Source organism: Fundulus heteroclitus, unplaced genomic scaffold (assembly GCF_011125445.2).
Source record: "Fundulus heteroclitus isolate FHET01 unplaced genomic scaffold, MU-UCD_Fhet_4.1 scaffold_121, whole genome shotgun sequence".
Classification (NCBI taxonomy): domain Eukaryota; kingdom Metazoa; phylum Chordata; class Actinopteri; order Cyprinodontiformes; family Fundulidae; genus Fundulus; species Fundulus heteroclitus.
Window position 1 is genome coordinate 458,559 of NW_023396533.1, and position 21,379 is coordinate 479,937.

At 43.8% G+C, this 21,379-nt stretch overlaps 1 protein-coding gene across 2 annotated transcripts in view; it reads left to right on the forward strand.

The window, feature by feature from the left end:
• Positions 1 to 21,379, forward strand: part of LOC105920858 (cell migration inducing hyaluronidase 1) — a 470,202-nt gene that overhangs the window by 319,835 nt on the left and 128,988 nt on the right. The window contains exon 17 of one of the 2 annotated variants that reach the window (XM_036128814.1): positions 19,509 to 19,594. The exons of the other annotated variant lie outside the window; for it this stretch is intronic. Coding sequence (XP_035984707.1) covers positions 19,509 to 19,594 — 86 coding nt within the window. The remainder of the gene's footprint in view (positions 1 to 19,508; positions 19,595 to 21,379) is intronic. 2 annotated transcript variants of the gene reach the window in all.

Genomic DNA, 21,379 nt, shown 5'->3' on the forward strand with positions numbered 1-21,379 from the left:
CAATCCACAAAACATCTTGACTAGTGGTGGGCACAGGAAACCAAAAAGGTAGCTTTGCAAACACAAATTCCACAAACAAAAATATTAACTTCACAACCGTTAAACTGAAGATAAATATGGAAACTTTAGGAAGCTAACTACTAACAAAGGGCTGTAACTCATATGTGTCTGTGTCATGTCTTCAGACAAAAAGTACTGCACACACACACACGCGGCACATGATGACTGTGCCCATAAATTGGTTTGAGGGGATGTCTGTCTTTTAAACTTCAACTTTTTCAGGGCAGTGGAAGCTTTTGAGAAAAATATTTTATACCTCTGTGCCCAGACCGCTTCATTGAGCCACTGCAAACAGCTAAATTTAGGTCCTAGTTCTGTATTACACTCCCGATTGTTACATTTAATTGATTGTACTTTATTTGTTTCCTTGTTTTAATCTCTCTTAAAATCTGCTGTCTCTTAATTTTCCAATAGGTAACGACTAACAGACAGATACATTTATTTATTTATCCTGATGGAAATTTAAGAATAGTCGGAATGCCACTCCACTGTTGCCAGTCATTGCCAGAGAAACAGGCAACCAGCTATATTACCTCTACCTTGTAAACAGTAGCTGTGTCTGAATTCAAGGGCTGCATCTATCGAAGGACCTAGCCCACGTAGACCAGGTCCTTTGAAGGATGCAGCCCCTGAATTTGGACCTGGCGACACTGCTGGTAGCCCCAGAATTTGAACCAGACAAAGTGTGTAAGATTTCAAATGGTTTATTAAAAACTAAACTGCTGCAGGTTGTGTCAGCGTCTATGGTTAGAACCTCTGGAAGCAAAGACAGCTGGTTAGTGACCACGTTAATCTTACGGTGAGGGTTAGTCACGAACGTAACGGTCACTAACCTTTTCTCTGTGCTCAGTCTGGGGAAAACCACAAGTGTATGTTTGAGCCGGCTGACTGTGGTGCTAATGTTGCTAGCACAACTCAGGAAATCCCAGAGCGGGGCTCTTGCAGGTGTAGGATGGTCAGGGAACAGGCAGAGGATCAGAACCGTGGAGGCTATAGCAGGCAGGAAGATCAGGAGGGCAAACCAGAAGATCTAGTTGGGGACAAGGTCTAGGTTCAGAGCCAGGAGATCAGAAGTCCGGTGAATAGCCAGAGGGAAATCCAGGACGAGGTCAGGGCACAGTTCCAGGTTCCAGTTCCAATTGTCAGGTAGCAGGTCCGGTCTGATACACAGGCAGTCAGATCATGCAGGGGTCAGGCAGAACAGTCAGGTCAGGCAGGGATCAGGCAGGCTCAGAGGTCTAGAGGCAGAACAGGTCGAGAATCAGGTAATCAGGAAGTCAGGAAAAAGAACGTGGAATAATCTGGCACTGATGTCTGGACTGAGGGCTGGATATATACTGACAGGAGCAGGTGGATCAGATGAGTGGTGAGGAGAAACGGGGCGGAGCTGAGCAGGTGAGTTGTGTGAGTAATCAGACCAGCATCAGTGCCGAGATCATGACGTTTCCCTCTCTATCATCACAAATGGGAAATAAATCATGACTGTTAGGGTTATTTATTATTATAACATCAAAGATATCATATATTTAATGTGCATTATACTTATAATTGGTTTTATCACTGCTGTATAGAAACAAGTTTTTCCTATGTTATACATGCTGGTTAAATGTCCCTTGAGTATTGCCATAGGGCAGCCAACCAGTGTTTTGTAGGAAGTGTTTGAAAATAACAAAGGGTCTCGCTGAACCATGCAGCGACGCAAAAACCCAGCTCCAAGTCCAGTCTCCTTCCGCCTCATGCAGTGCTGGTAACAACCCCAGAAAGCTTGGTTACACTAATTAAGGGGTTAGTGTCCCACTGGCGCACTGTTTACTGAAAGAAATGTAGATACTGTCGTATCTGTTTTTGAACAAAGGGAGCATTATAGCAAGTAGAAGAAAGATAAGACAAAACATCACTGTTATTAACAGTATTTTTTGTGGAGCAGTGACTCTTACTGTTGGGGAGAAGTCTGTGTGGATGTGTATTGAGAACCGGTACAGTGACGGAAACTAATATTCTATTGTGAACCTTTCCATAAATTTATCAAAATGCAATAAAAAGGATGCTTACCGGTCTACAAATAATTTTTTAATTTAGCTTGAATGATGATGCAATGAACAAAAAGTTGGCTCAACAATTATCTATTTGCGTATTATCATGACTGTGCCCACCAATAACTATTACGAACAATAATACCAGTGACGAGAAGCTCAGCAATGAACCTGTTCTTCCCGATATCTTAATCGCACGCTTCAACTCTACAAACGGCAGGTCTAAACATCTTCCCCACCCAGAGGTACAGCATAAGCCTGCAACTTTACCAAGAGACCTTCTACTTAAAGAAGGTTAACATCAACAAGGCTGCAGGTCCAGACATGCTTTCAGGTTGGATGCTAAAATCATGTGCAGACCATCTTGCAGGGTTTTTTCTGGACATCTTTAACCTCTGCCCACAGCTCTCCATGGTCTCTACCTACCTGAAATCCTCCATTATTTTGTCTGTTCCCAAGAAAACAATCATCACTTGCCTCGATGATTATCGTCCTATCGCTCTGACCCCAGTCAGCATCATGAAGCGCTTCGAGAGGATCCTCCTGAAGTACTTCAAGGATTCCATCCTTGCTTTACCCACAACTGCTCTGCCATCATGCCCCACAAAGATGGTTGTGAAATTTATGGATGACACCACTCTGGTGGGTCTCATATCCAAAAATTATGAGACCCACTACAGAGAGGTCTGCAATCTTACACAGTGTTTCTCCAGGAACAACCTCATCCTGAAGACCAGCAAGACCAAGGAGGTCATAGTGGAATACAGGCAGTACAGGAAGATGTTCCTCTCTGCATATGTGAGGAAACGGTGGACCGTGTTAGAGCATAAAGTTCCAGGACATTCACATCTCCTCTGACCTTTCCTGGACTGTGAATACCTCCCACCTGGAGAAGAAGGCCCAGCAACAGTTCTTCAAACTCAGGAACCTGAAATGGGCTGGACTTCCTACTCAACTGTTCATAAAGTCTTTTACAGCTACAATAGAAAGCGTTGTGTGCCTCAGCATAACAGTATACTACGGGATCTGCACGGGAATTGTGGGGATTTAGAGATGATCCCAGCATGGAGCATGGCACCTGGGATTGTGGGAGGCCGTCTACAAGACCTGGACATGGTTTATGCTACACGAGTTGAGACAAAGGCCAGACGCATTGCCACAGATCACACCCACCCAGGCAATATGCTGTTTTCCCACTTCCATCAGGTAAATGCTTCAGAAGCCTTACATCCAAAACTAATAGACTCAAGAGCTATCAACAATTACTGACAATCAAGCCCAGCCCAGTTCACAGTCTGTTACATGTTACAAAACACATGACTGGTAATGCCTTGTTGCACACTCTAGTTTCTCAGGGAATGTCTGGCTGGACACCCGTCCATGCAGAGTGCACATTTATGTTAATTCAAGGTTTAAAATTATTGCACAATTTTATTGCAGTCATGAGTGTTTCATCGATGGAGCGTTCGGGTGATTAATTCATGGAACAACACAGCAATTTATATTGTTCGTAAAGGGACTACTATCAACTTTTTGGGCTCGGACACGAGTCTTATCAGACGCTAAAGACTATTGACATCCTTTAAGCTTTTCAAGAAGCGTTGTTGGTCAGTGCAGTCAACTGATTTCATAAGTAAAGGTGTGGAAATGTTATGTCTTTTTGTGTCCAAGTAAGGTGTGATCTCTGTGCATCCTGAGCCGGTGTCTATCTCATCAAAGATTTCAACATGGTAACGTCAATCTCCTTGCTCCAACTACACATCCACACAGAGTAGTAGAAGTTTACACTCCACAAAAGGCTGCTGTTAATAACTATGCTGTTTTTTCCCTTACCTCATTTAGTCTTGGTATGTTGTGGTCCTAATATTGTCGGCTCCCATTGCTCTGCAACTTTCTAATAATAACAAGGCTGGCCACATTTTTTTTTTTTAGTTTTTTTTTTAACAAAACTTTATTGAACACTTCTAGAAACCATTACCAGTGGTGTCTTTTTTGTGATGTATACAACCTGACTTTGATAAATTTTACATTAAGCAGATAAGTTAACATGAACCAACACACTAGAAAATCCAATTTATATGTTGTGCAATTATACACTGTTTAAAGTTATTTAATGTTTCATAAATAACTCTCTGTTAAGTATTGTCTGGTGATGATCAGCCCCTAAGCTGATATCAGTACAATGGTTGAAAGGGATGAATTGGAGCACCAGCGATCTTTTAACAGCAAAACCTGCACACACACAGAATAAAAGGAGTGACAACTTCTTTTCAAGTCCAAGAATTTAATAACAGAAATAAAATGAACATCCAGAGAACATCACTATGTAATGTTGTTTACCTGAATTAGCACATGATTAATAAATCCTCTCTACTAGGCTAGTGAAACTTAACTAAACTACTAAGCAAAATGAAGATAAAAAGAAGCTAAGCTAAGAAACTATTTACAAGCAAAAGCAAACAAAAGACAAAACAAAAATGGTTGGTCATAATCAGATTACGTCAGTGAATCCTGGTTCACTGCAGATCTGATTAACAAAAACATGGAATGAATTTAAAACATTTGCCATGTATTTCAATCCATTTACAATGCAAAGCCCAAGTTGAACAAAACATTATTTGTTAAAATAATATTCTGAGGACCGGTTTGTCCGGTAAAATCATTTAATTCAGAATTGCTTGCCTTTGTTAATGCGATTTTACCTCCGCTAGGGGTCGCTACAGCAATTGTCGCTAACCTGGTTAAAGTCTATAGTTATCAAAATTGTCTTGAAAACCGGCATTAATATACCATATTGATGCGGGAATAAGGCTCATAACACCATCGGAGGATGGAGGCGCAGAACAGTTATGCTTTATGCCAGACCTCTCAACTTTTATCTAAAGAGTGAGATTATGCTAATGTAGGGAGCGGGGCTTGTTTGGGGGCGGGGCTAACCGGACCCTGGAAGAGCCGGTGGAGTCAACTCCATCTCATTTTTATCCCACCAGACAATGAAGTAGACATGTATTACTTGTGTTAAAAAGAGAAAGAGACGTATTAATACTTTATTGTTCAGTTAATGGATTAAAACATAAATAATACACAATTGTTCAAATAATACTAAATAATATTAAGTAGTTTTAAGTTATTGACCAAATTATTACACTGTTACACATTCATCTATGGGTTGTTTATCATTGTAAATCTATAACCTGATTGGTGAATCAGGCTGAGTTTCATCAAGCCTTTATGATCAACAATTTCCCCTCAGCAGCAACACTGAAGCACACAGAGGTTCCCGCTGCGTCTTTACGCACGATCCAGCTGCTGATGTCTCCCTCCTTTCAGCTCAATGCACTTCTAGACTGTTACAGTTTATAACATTCTCATCACCTTTCACAGCGACAGGTTTCTCAGTCAGCCGCCGCGCTGACCAGACAAATCTCTATTGCTCTCGTCAGTGCGCTCTGAGCGCACTGACGCCCAGAAAGCATCTGCTCCGAGGGACAGGAGGGGAGGGAGAGGAGCAAGCGCGGAGGCACAGAAATACGGTGCATGTAGTTAAAAAATGCAAATTAATAAAAACTGAACTTATAAACAGACCAAGTGGCGTTTTAAACTGCATCTGTAACGTTCCTGGCACTGGAGCTGATACACAATTCAGCACACCTGCTCCACTCCTCGTTTCTGCAATTAGTCCTCACTGGTTCCACCTGTCTCACCTCCATATATACCCAGTCCAGATCAGCCCCCAGTGCCAGATTGTCTCAAGCCAACCCTTGTTACTTTCCAGCGTTTCTGAAACCTGCCAGATTTACCGTTTTCCGACCTGATTCCGACACCGTTTACCGAGCTTGCCAGACCCCTGAATTGTTCCTGTTCGCCCGCCTGTGTGCCCGACCTGATCAGCCTTCTGACCACCGATTCTGTCTCTGCCCTGGATAGCCTGTTTGTGTACCGGACCCCCGCTCTGTTTAAGTCTTCGAATCTGCCTGACCCCTTTTGCATCTCTGCCCATCAGTTAACAGACCTTGGAACGGACCTGGATTTCCCTGCTGGATTGCCCCTGTTTGCCTGCCGCTCAACGGCCTCACATTACTGTCCGCCGTCGGACCTCCGCCCCGGACCTGAACCGGACCCGAGCTCTGAAACTCTCTACCAGGTTAGTGATCTTCCTTCTCCCTCCTTGCCAGTTTTTTTCCCTTTTTTCCCGATCACTAACCTGTAGTGTCTGCCACAGGGGGTTTCCAGTTGGAGAGCTGCCTGCTGTGCGCTCCCCGTGCCGCGCTGCCTGCGCGTTTTCCCCGACACGCTCAGAGCTCGAGAAAATAAAGCACTTAAAGGCTCATACCTGTTTGTGTGCATATTGGGTCCTTATTCCTGTACGTTACAGCATCTGGATAGCAGAACTGTTTTATGATCCAGCGTGCAGCCATGACTGGTTCTGAATGAACCGGTCATCTGGCAGCAGCTCCCCCCGCCCCCTCCCCTCCTGTGTACGCGGTACAGGACCTTACCGGCTCACTTTCACCACTGTTAAGACTAAAATTATTCATAATTCTGATCACTCTTCCTGCTGCTCTGTTAACACGAACTGCAGCAGGAATTACTGATGGCCACAAGCTGTGAAAGAAGCCAAAACAGCTCAGCAGAAGGCGGAGTTTTGTGGTCCGCAGCCCAGATGGGCTTTGTGATTTTTATGCGTGAGAAATTCCATGTTTGCGTGTGAAATGCCATGTGTTGCGTGTGAGCGTGTAAAGTCAGTGAAATGCGTGTGTCACACGGTCAATGCGTGAGAGTTGAGAGCACTGTTTATGCTTTAAAACGGACTCCTTTTGAGAGGTCCGAAACCGGATGTTAGCAAGGCTAATATCCTGTTAGCTAGCGGACGCTCGGCATTAACAAATGAAAGCTTTGCTTTAATTTTAGTCATATTGAGTGGCTGGATAACATAAACATTAATGTCCCATCAATGTATGAAACCCTTGTGGAGGTAACCTTTCTGGTAAAACTTTAAAACGCACTCGACAGTGACATGGTACCAAATGCTAGCAATGCTATATTGTTAGCCTTTTGTTCAAAACGCCAGGTATACACGGTTTACAGGACATTACCCAATAAACCTTTTTAACTTCGCCCTCAGACCGCTGCCCAAACCTCTGTCCTTTGTTTCGTGTCGGCCCTGTCCAGTTTTGGCCATTCACGGGAGGAGCGTTGAAGGAGGGAAGTTGTTGGCTAGCGCTAGCGGGCTAGCGCTTGGCTCTTGGCAGGCTAGCGTTAGCCTTGCAGAAGCATGTGGCTAACGGCGTGGTCGGGTTGGAGGCCTGGTGTGAGCACATTCTCTGATCCGGCTGCAGTCCGAGTTGAGCAGGGTTTTTCCTCAGAATACCACAGCTTTCCACCCTGTCTGGGTTCGCTCCCCTGTAAAGGCTGAGAAGAAATACACAGAGCTGTTTCGCATGCAGGACCTTTGCTCCTGCTACCGGTGAGGATGTTAAGACAGCAAACTTAGCTCTGTGTTTGCGTGTTGTTCATCCGGATTCAGTCAGGTCCTCTGCTGAAGCAGGCAGTCGAATCTAGCAGACCCTGAATCAAGCGTGGCTGGTCCAGGCAATCTCCCTCAGCTGCTGGCTTGTGTCGGTGAGGGCCGACCAGGCCCTCATGGCCTGGCCTTCTTTGTCTGCTCTTAGAGAGCTGTAGTGGAGCTGAACAGGTCTGCAGAAGAATGCTGAAGTGAAGAGCTCTTCTTCTTCTTCTTCTTCTTTTCCTTTTATTGGCGGATTGCAAACAACTTATAGGTGCATACCGCCACCTAATGTACATGAGTGTGTAGCTCTATGGTTCCACCTACTATATTCTATTTTTTAATTTTGTGTTATGTAAAAATAAAAACAATGCTTTATTAATTTTCATATTTTCTTCCCTATCTCCATCTGTCCCTAAAATTCCTTTAATACTCCAATCTCTCCCTGTTTCCATAATTACTTTCCTCATCCTTTCTCTTTCCGTTGCATATTTAATACAATTCATCAAAACATGATCCACATTTTCTTTTTCTGCACAACCCTCACATATATAATTATTTCTCTTCCCTATTATATACAAAAACTCATTCAAGTATGTGTGTCCAGATCTTAGTCTAGTAAAAATTATCTCTTCCCTTCTGCTTCTTTTTCCATAATTTTTACATATTACAGATTTTTGAACCCTATATAATCTTCTTCCTTTCTCATCTTCATCCCATATTTTTTGCCATATTTCTGTTTCTTTCTTTTTAATTATTGATTTACCTTCCCCTTTCCCAAATGAAATCTGATCTTTATTCTGCTTTCCTAAAGCCTTTTTTGCTAGCTTATCTGCTGTTTCATTTCCTTTCACCCCTTCATGTGCCGGTACCCAACCGAACTGAACCTCTATTCCATACCTATATAACCTATATAAACTCTGATAAATTTCTATTACCAGGTCTTTCCTACTATTTCCTCCTGAATGAATGCTTTCTATTGCAGCTTTTGAATCTGTACAAATTACCACCCTATCCGGTCTAACCTCCTCCACCCACTGTAAACTAAAAATAATTGCAACCATTTCTGCTGTGTATATAGATAAAAGGTCTGTTAATCTTTCACATATACATATATTAAACTCTGGGATAAATATCCCTATACCCACATTTCCCTTTTAATTTTTTGACCCGTCTGTGTATATTTTTAAAAAACTATAAAACAATTGTCTGATATATATGCTAGATTTAACCCCAACTTCATTATGTTTCCATTCTCTTTTCATTAAGTGAAGAGCTCTTTGTCTGTGCTGTTACTTATCTGTTAGGAGGGGTCACAGCTGACCTCCTGCTGGGAAGAAGGGATAGAGGCCGTCCTTCCGGCCATGTCTGCAGCAGGACAGAATTCCTTTTGTCACCTCTTCCTTACTGTTCAGGATCCAATCTGAGATCAACTATTTATCATGGCATATGATGGCATAACATATAAAAAGCTAAATGTAATGTAATTCATATAAAAAATTACAAATAAAGGCTCACTTATATTTATTTATTGAACAAAAAAGATTCACATCAATCCTTCTATGAGCTAGCAAGGACAAGCAAAACTAGATTAATATTTGCTTTTAGTTCATATTTTCCTATGTTTTACTTTGTTTTAATTTTTACCAAAGTAGATTTTAGATTTAACATTTTGTGTTGGGCATGCACACTGCGATATCGGTTGTTAATTTTTTTAAACAAACGTTGGTGGCCCGGCTCCAATATCATGACGCTTCAAGAGGATTTATCTTACTGAGCTTGTCAGTTTTCTGGCACACTTAGATATATAGACACAAATGTTTATTTCAGACAGCAGTATCATGGGGGTCACGTTTAATAGTAGTATGAACGGGCACCTCAAAAATATCTCATTTCAGCAATAAAATTGGGATTCAGGATCAAGACCTGCAGTGTAAACATAGCCATAGTGGCAATAGTCATCTACTTTGCATCATGCTTCTGCATTGGGAGTTTGTATTTGGCGTATTTGTTTGTAAATGTTTTGTATTTCTCTGCAGGTGAAATTTACGTTGTTAATCGGCTCATTTAACTCACTTTCTGACGCTTCTTTTCTTAATATTACTCTGCTCAGTCTTGTTTCATATCTCCATTGTTAAAAAAACTACTTCATGTCTGTGTTAGTTTAAGTTTCTTCTCTTTAAACTCTTTAATCTTTTCAGTTCTATTCATTTAGTGTTCTTACTCTTTGACGTCTAGTCTGTAATTTCCTGAGTATTATTTTATTTTATTTCAGTAAATGGTACAGCACAGTGCTCTTCGTGATCTTCATCAGTGAAATTATAATTCTTGTGAAATGCCAGTGATTGCAATATGTTAATTTTTAAAATATGTCCTCAGTTATTTTATATGAGTTGAGTATTATTTTGGGATTTCTATTACTGTATACATTAACTATAATGAGCTTTACTCTTAATGCAGATGTACTTCAGCATAACAAAACATTGTAAACTTCACAATGCCTCTGAAGGCCACTGGCAGCATTCCACAGTCGGAAAATTAGTCTCACTCTCTATTTTGGAATCTGATAGCAGACCACTTTGGATCAACAGATTGAGAAGTCATGGAGTTATTTGTAAAGACAAGGCTACATTCACCTATCTGGATTACATCCTACATCAAAGAACCAAAAATATATCTGATCAGGTAAGTGTCATATCAGTTTTGTTTTGTCCTATGACAGTCTTAGAATGGGTCGTGTGACCTAGAGCCTCTCAAGTTACATAGGTGACTGCCAGCTCCTAACATCGATCATGTACTGTATTCTGACCTGAAAAATCATTAAATATATATGTAATTAAACAAATACTTTTGTCAAAACAAAACACGGTGCTGCTTTTTTTTTTTTTTTTCAAGATGGCGCTGCGCAAGCTGCAGCCGGTCACATCAGCTGTATTCTTTCTTTTCCTACTTTCTCCTCTTTATTGTATTTTTTGGATTGTTTCTATATTAGTAAATACCGGATCGGGTATTCTGAGCGTAGATGCCCTGAAGAAACAAACCTTTGGGACTTTAGTGCTTTTTTTTTTTTTTTACTTTCGGCACATTTCGATGCCGCAAGGGGAGACCCCTTTGTCCGCGACTCCGAGCGTCCCATGGTCTACACGAGAAATCAGCTTCTCGGACTATGTGACTCCACGCGCTGCGGCCCAGCTCCCCACCATGCTGAGAAACTAGACATCCCTACAGAAATAAGGAGGAGACGGAGAGGCTGCAGGGGTGGCAGGACAAAGCGGAGGAAAGGTTATTTTCCCATCGGTTATCATGGGAAACGTAAGATCTCCCTGCAACAAGACCGAGGAGCTCGCAGCACTAACCCGTTTCCAAAGGAAGTACAGGGACGCTAGTATCATGTGCTTTACGGAGACGTGGTTAGATGGATTTGTCCCGGACTCAGTGGTCTCTCAGGACGGCTTTAAACGCATCCGCGCAGACAGAACTTTGGCGGAGAGCGGAAAAAAGAGAGGAGGGGGGCTGGCGGTGTTTGTGAATGAGAGATGGTGTAACGCGGCCCATGTTCACATGAAGCAGCAGATATGCTGCTCAGATGTTGAAATTCTCGCAGTGATTTTAAAACCTTATTATTTGCCACAAGCGTTCGGCCACGTGATCGTACTTTACTCACAACACGGACAGCTGCCATCTTCAGAAGTTCTCAGATGACTCGCCCATTGTGGGCTGTTTGTCTGAGGGGAACGAGCTGTAGTACCGGTCGGTCATCATGGACTTTGTGGACTGGTGTGAGAAGAACCATCTGTGTTTAAACACCAGTAAGACCAAGGAGATGGTGATCGACTTCAGGAGAAGACACCCACCTCACTCACCTGTGAACATCCAGTGGCAGGACATAGATACTGTGGAGAGTTTCAAATACCTGGGAGTTCACGTCAACAATAAGTTGGACTGGACTCATAACACCGATGCTCTATACAAGAAGGGCCAGAGCCGCCTCCACCTCCTGAGGAGGCTGAGGTCCTTTGGAGTGAGCAGGCCCCTGCTAAAGACCTTTTATGACTCTGTGGTGGCCTCAGCCCTCCTCTACGCTGTCGTCTTCTGGGCTCCTGGCAGCGCAGAGCGGGACAGAAAGAGGCTGAATAAGCTGGTGAGGAAGGCCACTTCTGTCCTGGGTTGCACTCTGGACTCGGTGGAGGAAGTGGCTGAGAGGAGGGTGTTGTCCAAGCTCACATCCATCATGGACAACACCTTCCACCCCCTGCACCAGACTGTAGAGGAGCTGAGTAGCTACTTTAGTGACAGACTTAGACATCCTGTCTGTAAAAGTGAGCGCTACCGCAGGTCATTCATTCCTGCTGCTACCAGATTATACAATGCTGCACTATAACTGTAACCATAACTGTAATAACTAATGTGCAATAATCTATTTAATACACTGTGCTATAACCCGTGCAATAATCCTGAAGAAGTGACTTCTGCTGCTATCACCACCTGAATATATATCAATACACATGTGTATATATATATATATATATATATATATATATATATATATATATATATTGTCATGGTTTTCAATTGTTTTGCCCACATGCGGATACGAGCGGGAGGCCAGGCACAAGTTTTAAGATGTTTTATTGAAGGAATCAACCGCTGGGATACAACGACGAGACGCCGAAGGAGAGGTCTGAGCATCGAGCGGGAGGTACTGTGGGAAAGGAAAGAAAAATGACTACGATTAAACAAACCAAGGAAATACAAGAACCTGCGCAGCTTACCACTCAGCTGGGCGGACCTGACCGGGAGGAAGTAGCGGCAAGAGGACCCTGTGATCCTATCCCCTGTTGGTGTAGTGGCTAGCGGCTGGAGGGCAGCAGGTGGGACTGGCGAGGGACCCAGAGCGAGCTTCGGCTGAGCGGGGTGACAGATGGATTAGCTTGAATGAAGGGAGGAACCAGCAGCATCCGGGAGGAGAACCACAAGCCCGGCTGGGTAATTTCCAGGGAGCAAGGGGGGAGTCGCCAGAGCAAGATCTGAGCCTTGTGATGCTGCGGGCGTGATTCTTCGGACAGAGCGTCAAGAGGTAAGTGTTTCCAAGCACAAAAACTGTGACAAAAGAGAAGATCCAAGATTAGTCAAAAATCGAGAGGCAAAGCATACACGCTAGTGTTTCAGAGCTAGTTGGAGGCCACGTCATACCAAGACTGGTTTAACATTCTGGCGTCTTCCATCTGTCGGTGCTCTGCATCACGTATATCACGTGAATGTAAATAAGACATCATATGCCCATTCCTATTTCTTTTTGTATTTTTATTCTTATTTTACTTTTTTCTTTGATCCACTGTATATATGAAGATTCACTGTATATATCTGAAGCATCTTTCCTACTTTTGCACCTTCTCTTGTTAGCCAATGTGAGATCAATAAAGCCTATCTTATCTTTAAGCAAAATACACAAAACTCTTTCCTAAACAACAAATGCATCACTTTGAGGTGAAATCAAAATTGAGTAACTTAATGTGTTGTAGAAACTTATTGTGGGCTTTTAAACTTGACTACTCATATCCTACTTTTAGCACTGTCTTGTTATTTTTCACCTTACTCCAGCTAAATAACGGTTTGCCACTGTGCTTGGCTGCTCATGAGTGGTGAGCTCACAAGCGGCCCTCCAGTTACCCCACTGTATCATCACTCACTGCAGCTGCCGTCTTCATAATGAGCTTTTTACCAGCGCTGGCTGGAGTTTTCAGTGACTCTGACATGACAACACCGGCCCAGTCTCTTCAAAACATGCAATTTGCTTTGATTTATCGAACCTTGAAAACTACAGACAAAGACTTTAGGCACATTGTCACGCCATCTGACAAAAAGCACGATGAAAACATCAGAAACCTCTTTCATTCACTTCCATAAACAAAACAAATCTCCAGGCGGACCTGCAGGGGACAATCAAACATTTGCATTTTTGCAACATCACCAGAAAAGCACCCCAACCGACTTCCTGTCAAGAGGAGGAACTTCCTGTTAAACGGCCATCTTGAACATCAGTTCAATACATGCTGTGGAGATCAAAGGAGGAAAGTTTGTTGAGAGCAAAAGCTTAAAGAAACAAGCCAAACCAAGAAAACTAAAATCCCTCAGTTCACCGTCAAACGCAACTGGTAGGAGATTTGACTTTCTTGAATTATTCACCTGTTGTTGTGGAAGGTGGAAATGATAAACTTGTGCTTAACTATGTGCTCCACATGTGCACATGTAAAGTCTCAGTTGGCATCTGAATTAGTTTATTCTAATGTTAGTGGCTTTCAGTTAATTATTTTCACTTAATTTGTTTGCCTAGTTTGAAGTCTGAAGTTTATGTTAAGCTTGACAATGCAGCTTATTGTTTAAGTTAGTGACTCAAATCAGTCCAATTGTTTGGATCAGTAAACCTGATGGCTTTATTGGACTTGTGCTTTTGTTTGACACTCCACTATTTGCATATCTTATTTACTTCGTAAGTTAAATGTTAAACAAGATATATTTGTTTATGTGAGATTAATGTTAAAACTTATGTTGGCACTTATACTGACTTAATGTTAAGGCATTGCTAGTTTGGTTGCACTCAAAGTTAGTTGTAATTAATAATAAATTAGTACTTTGTGGATTTTTATTTTTTACATTTTAATGATTTGTGTTTGTTTAAACTTGAAATAACACAATACCTCCTGTTACTCCTGTGTTCAAGGTTTTCAACCTGAATGACTGCATGACCCCTTCACCAATCAAATCAAGAAAACAAATTTCAATAATAAACAAAAAAGGGGAAATCCTTGTTCTGAGTTGTTCCTAGCCGACTGGGCTCTTCAAGTGGAGCATTACTGAGGGAAAAAGTGAAAATCACAACAAAACTTGACAGTTGAAAACCAGCGTGGCAACAGCGACTAAGGATAAACGGCCTCCAGTCAACCTTGTCTACGCGAGGAAACACAGAAAGAATGGCGGAAGAAGCCACAGGAAAAACCATCAAACAGCTGAAGACTGAGAGGACTTCAGCAAAAGCGGCCTTCACGAAACAAGCAATCTACCTGTTAAGAGTCAGGTCGATCGAGGGCAAACTGCCAGACACGATGAAGATGGATTGGCTAGTCTACATGGTAAATCCAGAAAATGCATTCACACCAGACAACCACTTGGACAAGCTCCTTGCCTACCTGAAAACTCAAGAAGAGGTTTTGGAGAGACTTGAGCAACTTGGAGTGTGTGAGAAACCGGGCAAGAGGCCAGCTGACTCCAAGAGGTATGCCTCTACCAAGTCCATGAGTAAAGAGGTATGTGTTGTCTGTGGTGACGAGCGCCATGCAGAAAAGCTCTTCTTCTGCAAGAAGTTCAAGGAGCTGAAGGTTAAAGACCAATTGAGTGCTGTGGAGAGGCTGGGAGCCTGCACAAAGTGTTTGGAGTGTCATGACGAAGACGGTACCTGCAAAAACATTTACCTGTGTAAAAAGCTGGGCTGTAGGAGAGGCCACCATTTCTTCCTGTGCCAGAAAGCCGACCCTAAAAAGGAGGAAACAGAGACTAGGTCAATCATGAAGAGGCATAAACTGACAGAAGAGCAACAGCAATTCTTGTAAGAACTGTCCCCTGAAATGGCAGAAAAGTTCAAAAGGGCCTTTACCAATGTGTCTGCAAGATCTCTCTGCACCGACAAGCCTGGAGGCATGGAAGTAAGTGCAGTTCTAGAGCTCCCTGTGATCCTCATGCTCCTTGAAGTCACCACCAATGCAGGTCAAAAGATCTGAACTCTAATCGACTTAGCCTCCGACACGAATTACATTACCCACCGTGCAGCCAGGAGACTAAATCTGAGGAGCGAAAATATCACGCTTGTCGTCCACGGGGTTGGAGGAATAGCCCTAAAAGTCAAAACAAGGCGATACCATCTCAGAGTGAGAGTTAAGACCCCAAAAGGAACGGAACGTGCCCATGAACTCCTCTGCTATGGCTTGGAAGACATCGCTAAAGTACAAAACCCAGTCACTCCTGAACAGCTGAAGAAGTTCTTTCCAAACACCAACTTGGAAGATCTGCATAGGCCAGAACAAATCGAACCTCTCATCAGCCATCGCGAGGGACGACTTGTACCGCAGAGGATGAAGGTGGTCGGTGACCTCATTCTCTGGGACGGCCCAGAGAATGAGGTCGGTGGAACGCACCCGGACCTCTTCGAAAAAATAGATCTGGCAGCATACACCTCAAAAACCCATTTCGCAAGATCCATGAGGGCCACACCTGTGAGGTACCAAGAACTCTGCGACACAAATGGAATCTCAGCTGAAACCAAAAGCACTGTAGCCAACAAAGAATTCCTCAACTGGTGGAAATGGGACAGTATTGGAGCAGCTTGTGAACCTAAGTGTGGAGGGTGCAGATGCGGCAACTACCAGCCAGGAGGAAAAGAAATGACGCTGAGTGAGGAGAGGGAACTGGATATCATCAGAAGAGGCCTCACCTTCATCAACACGGACGATCACAGCAGTGAATCCCACTGGGACACAAAATATCCATGGATCGAAGATCCAACTTCTCTGCCCAACAACCGAAGTGGAGTGGAAGCTACTTTCCTGAGAACAGAGAAGCAGCTCAAAAGAGAACCAGAGTGGAAAGTGGCATATGCAGCTCAAATCCATGAAATGGTGGAGAGAGGAGCAGCAAAGAAGCTCACCAAAGACACAGTGACCAACTGCACAGGACCAGTATGGTATGTCAGCCACTTGGTGGTGCCAAATCCACATTCCCCTACAACACCTGTACGTACGCCTGGTGTGGAATAGCAGCCAGAAGTTCAAGGGCACAAGCATGAATGATCTTCTGCTGAAGGGACCCGACGTGCTCAACCCGATCAGGGCAGTACTACTCAGATTCAGAGAAGGGGTGCATGCCGCACTCGGAGACATCAAGAAGATGTACAATTCGGTGTGGTTGGAAGACCTGGAAGTACACCTACAATGATTTCTCTGGAGGGACACAGAAGACAGAGAACTTGAGTATGCCATAACAAGAGTCAACATCGGTGACCGGCCAGCAGGATGCATCGCACAGCTGGCCATTAGAGAGACTGCAAAGCTACCCATGTTCACTCACCTGGAGGAGGAGCGCAGGATCCTGGAGGAAGACTCCTATGTTGATGATATACTTACCTCCCAAAATGACCTGGAACAGCTGGACAAAAACATCACAGGAGTTGAAAAAATCCTGAAAGCAGGCGGATTCTTCCAAAGCCCTGGGTCCGTTCAGGCCAAACTGGGAGGGACATGCTCGCATCAGAGACACCAGCAAATAAAGTCCTTATTCTTCCAAATCAAAGGATGGAGGATGATGACAAAGCCCTGGGAGTCGGCTATCTAGTTGAAAGTGACAAACTGTACCCAATGACCTCAGTCAACTTCTCGAAGAGGAGAAAGAAAATGAGAGTAGGTCAAAATCTCCTGGAGGGAGAGGTGAGGGGAAAAACTCCCAAGCCACTGACTAGAAGACAGCTGTTGAGCCAAGTGGCTAGCCTTTATGACCCAATAGGTCTTGTCACTCCTGCGAAACAGAAGGGTGCCATCCTAGTTAGGAGAGCCTTCCAGGAGGCCGGAACCAACACAGCCCGAGACACCTGGGACAAGCCACTGTCAGAAAAATTGAGGGAAGAAGCAATCCAGCTTTTTGAAGAATACATCCGCCTCTGCCAAATAACCTTCCACAGAAGCCTCACACCACGCAACTGGACCAAAATACCATGGGGGATAACATTCTCTGATGGAAGTGACCAGAGCTACGGAGCCGAGGTGTACTTCAGGTGGGAGACTACACAAGGCATCAAAGTCAGACTCGTCGAGTCGAAAGCAAAGCTTACGCCACTCGACCTGAAGGGGAACCAGTCAAAACTGAAATCTGTGGTGCTGTCTACCTAAGAAGGTACATTGAGAAGCACTCTCGAATGGAGATTGAGAAATGGCTCCACCTGCTGGACAGTCAAACTGTGTTGGGAGCAATCCAAAGAGACAGATATGGATATCAGACATTCTTTGCGAACAGAGTCGGAGAAATCCAGAAGACCACATCCCCTGATGACTGGTGGTGGATCCAGGGAGACCTCAATGTGGCAGACATCATAACAAGAGGTGCAGCCCCAGAAGATCTTAAAGAGGATTCTGTCTGGCTGAATGGACCAGACTTCATGAAACTACCGGTGGAAGAGTGGCCAAAAAAGTCTGCCAAAGATGTTGCAGCCCTCGCCAGAGAAGGGATAAACAAGCTTCAAAGGAAGTCCTCAGCAGCACTGTCCAGAGCGCAGCTCAAAAAAAGCCACACACGATGCGCCATCTAGTGGTACAAGCGGCCCAGTGACAGTCACAGGCAAGAGAGACACTGATGCTCAGCAAAGCACTGCGGATGGAAAGGGGCCCAGGACTCAACTCCGAAGACCACCAGCTGGTTCTGCAGTAAAAGAACTGATCAATGTCAGGAGGTTCAGCAGCTTGACCAAGATGACCAGAGTTATCGCCTGGGTGTGGAGAGCTGCAATGAGGCGGAAAAAATTGCTGGGCAAAACCCAATCCGCAAGTAAGCCAAAGTAGGAGGTGCTCTCAGCAGAGAAGCTAAAGTCCAGTGCAAAACAAGCTGTACTTACCGTCGGCGAGTATGAAGATGCTCAGAGAGACCTCTTCCTCGCAGCACAAGAGGGTGCATGCTTCCAAGACGCCACCTTCAACAGACTGGCTGTGTACAAAGATGCAGAAACCGGACTCTTAGTCTGTGGAGGAAGATTTCAGATCTTTGATAACGACAAAACCGCTGTACCAATCTTACCATGTGATGTGTGGATATCCTCTCTGCTGGCACAAGAAGCCCACAATGTAAACCACAAGGAAATAGCAGGTACACTCCTGAGAATGAGAAGAAAACCATAGGTCACAAGAGGCCGGAAGCTGGCTCAGAAGATTGTGGACAGCTGTGTGACATGCAGAAAGGCCTAAGCTAGAAAGTGCCAACAAATCATGAGTGACCTCCCATCCGAATGGATAACACCAGCCAGGCCATTTGAATTCACAACATTGGATCTATTCGGACCTTATGAAGTGAAGGATGAAGTGAAGAAGAAATCAAGGCTCAAGGTATGGGGGTTAGTCTTCTGCTGTATGGCATCCCGAGCTCTGCACTCAGATGTTGTAAGTGACCAGTCTCCTGAAGGTTTCCTACTGGCCTACAAAAGATTCACAGCACTAAGGGGACATCCAAAGAAGCTGTGGTCAGCCCTGGGAACAACTTTGTAGGTGCCAGACCTGCTCTCAATGACCTGTACACCTTTCTTGGCCAGCTGCAATCGTCAGAGGTTGAGAATGAAGTCTCCAAGCATGGCACAGAATGTAGCTGGAAACTTCACCCCGCTGATACCCCTCATTGAGTTGCAAGTACCAAAAGGTTACCCCGTATCTGCCTGCCACTTCGGAAGTCCTTGGCAAATAATCTTATAGTCTTGTGCATTCTAAATTAACAATAAATTTAGACTACCATAATTTACTAACTTTGACTACTTTTGTGTGAACATTACAACACCTCACCTTGCACAGCTAGTTAATATAAACTTCCTGTATGTGTAAGCGATTTCGCTGACACTTCCCGCCAATCAAATTATTTTGATATTTTGACAACCTAGTGCACCAGATGTACCCAAATTCATAACAGAAAAACTTGAAAAAGAAAATTCATAATATCACATATTTTTTAGAACAAAGCCTGGATTATATCTTAGTTATATTGTTGATAATATACAACTGTAATTAGAATTTCTAAAGAACTTGAAAAACAGCTCAATTAGCTATATTCATAATCATTATTCCTTGTTTTCTCATTCCTAAATTGTATTTTGATATTTGTTTCTACTCTAGGCTGGAATGATCCTTGATAATGGAGTCAAGACTACAGAGGCCAATGTTAAGGACAAGAGACCCTTCCTGTCTATAGTTGGAGCCAGGTATTGCTAAGCTTAGTTGCCTTACATTTTAGCAAACAGTGTGGATGTTTAAAAATGTGATCAAATGTGACATACTATAGTAAAAACAGTTATTCATTACCTCCATAAGTGTCACCTTTAGCCAGAAGTATGGTGGTAAACACCATACAAATACTGTATTTGTTAAACCAGGCAGATTGTCCTTATCATTTCAACATGCCCTTGTTTGTACCTAATTATTGGTAATATTTCATACAATCTAAAATGAATTGAAAAAATGATAATGTTATAATTTAGAGATGATCCCAGCACGGAGCATAGTAAAAACAAAAATGGAGTTTAATACAGAAAAACTTATTAATAATCCTCACACAGGAGATCAGGCATGAAAGACTGGAACAGAGTACCACACAACAAGAAAGGATCGGAGACACAAGGGCAAAAGTCTAAGAAACTAGCAATGAGTAAACAAACGAAAGCTATGACTGTAACTACGGTCCTGGATGACTGCCAGAGGTGCTGAATGATCATTCTTGCGCATGCGCAAACAGAGAAGGAAATACAACAAAATAACCTGTGATTTACCAGTGATCTATATAGTCACGTCACACCGGAAGCTCAGTCCCAATAATCTTCTCGTGAACTCAAGGATTCCGAGGAACCAAGCACTATGGCGGTCATCCGGGATTTTCCATGTTCACCCGCAGGTCCAGGCGTGCCACATGACTGAGTAGCAACTGCGTGTCCTGGTCAGATGCAGACCCTGGTCTTCTTCGGAAAAAGAAAAGAACTGGACCCTGAGACTCAGAGAATGAAGGAGACGGAAGCGAGGACCCCCATGAGGAACCTGCAGTCGTCACATCTGTGAAGCCTGGCCACTTGCTGCCTCTTTCGAGAGGCCTGACCTTTACGCTCCAAGATGTTCCGTGCCATAGAGCCAAAAAGTTCACCTGGAACAACAGGAAGGGTCCATAGGGTTCTCCTATGAGGCTCATTAAGTGGTGACTTGGACCAATATAGAGAGTGTCCCAGCTCTCTTGACATAAGGGCAAAGGCCTGCAGAGACGCACCAATCAGGTCTTGGGTGGAGTCCTCAAATGGAACCAATTCCAACAAGGAGAACAGGGCCAGTAACAGATGGGAGAGCGAGTTTCCAATCCTCCCTATTCGGGCCCCTTAATCAGAGCAAGTCCTCAGTAATACGACACAGGAGCAGTGGACAATTAGCATTAGGCCATAAAGCCTCATTTGGCAGAATAATAAGAGAGACAATGCCCGGCCCTAGACATGGCATTTGCCCAAAGCTGACCCTGGGCACCTCATGGATGGCCGGCAAGGCCCAGCCATCCGACGTCAGATGCAAAAAAGCCCTGGTATCAACCAACAGGCATGCAGCTCACAAATATATTCCTCTGAGGGAGGAACCACAAAAGCATCGTCTGACTCACTGTCAATAAGCTACAATAAGCAATGTGGCAAATCAAAGCGAACAGTCAACAACTGCCTTAGACAAAAGAAACAAAACTTACTGGTCACCGCAGTAACAACCCCCGACCTGGTAAAACAGGAGACAGCTTGCACAACCCCCTGGAGGGCAGCTCCCACTGCACATGGTCACGAGGCTATCAGCAGAAAGCTAGGAGTAAAACAGTGGTGACACAGAAGCAACCAACTTTGTACTGAGCTTCCAGTGTGACATGACTATATAGGCCCACATAGGTCACGGTAGGTCACAGGTGACTTTGTTGTCATTAATTGTTGGCCTGCACTTGCGCATGAATGATTATTCATACCCTTGCCCTGGGT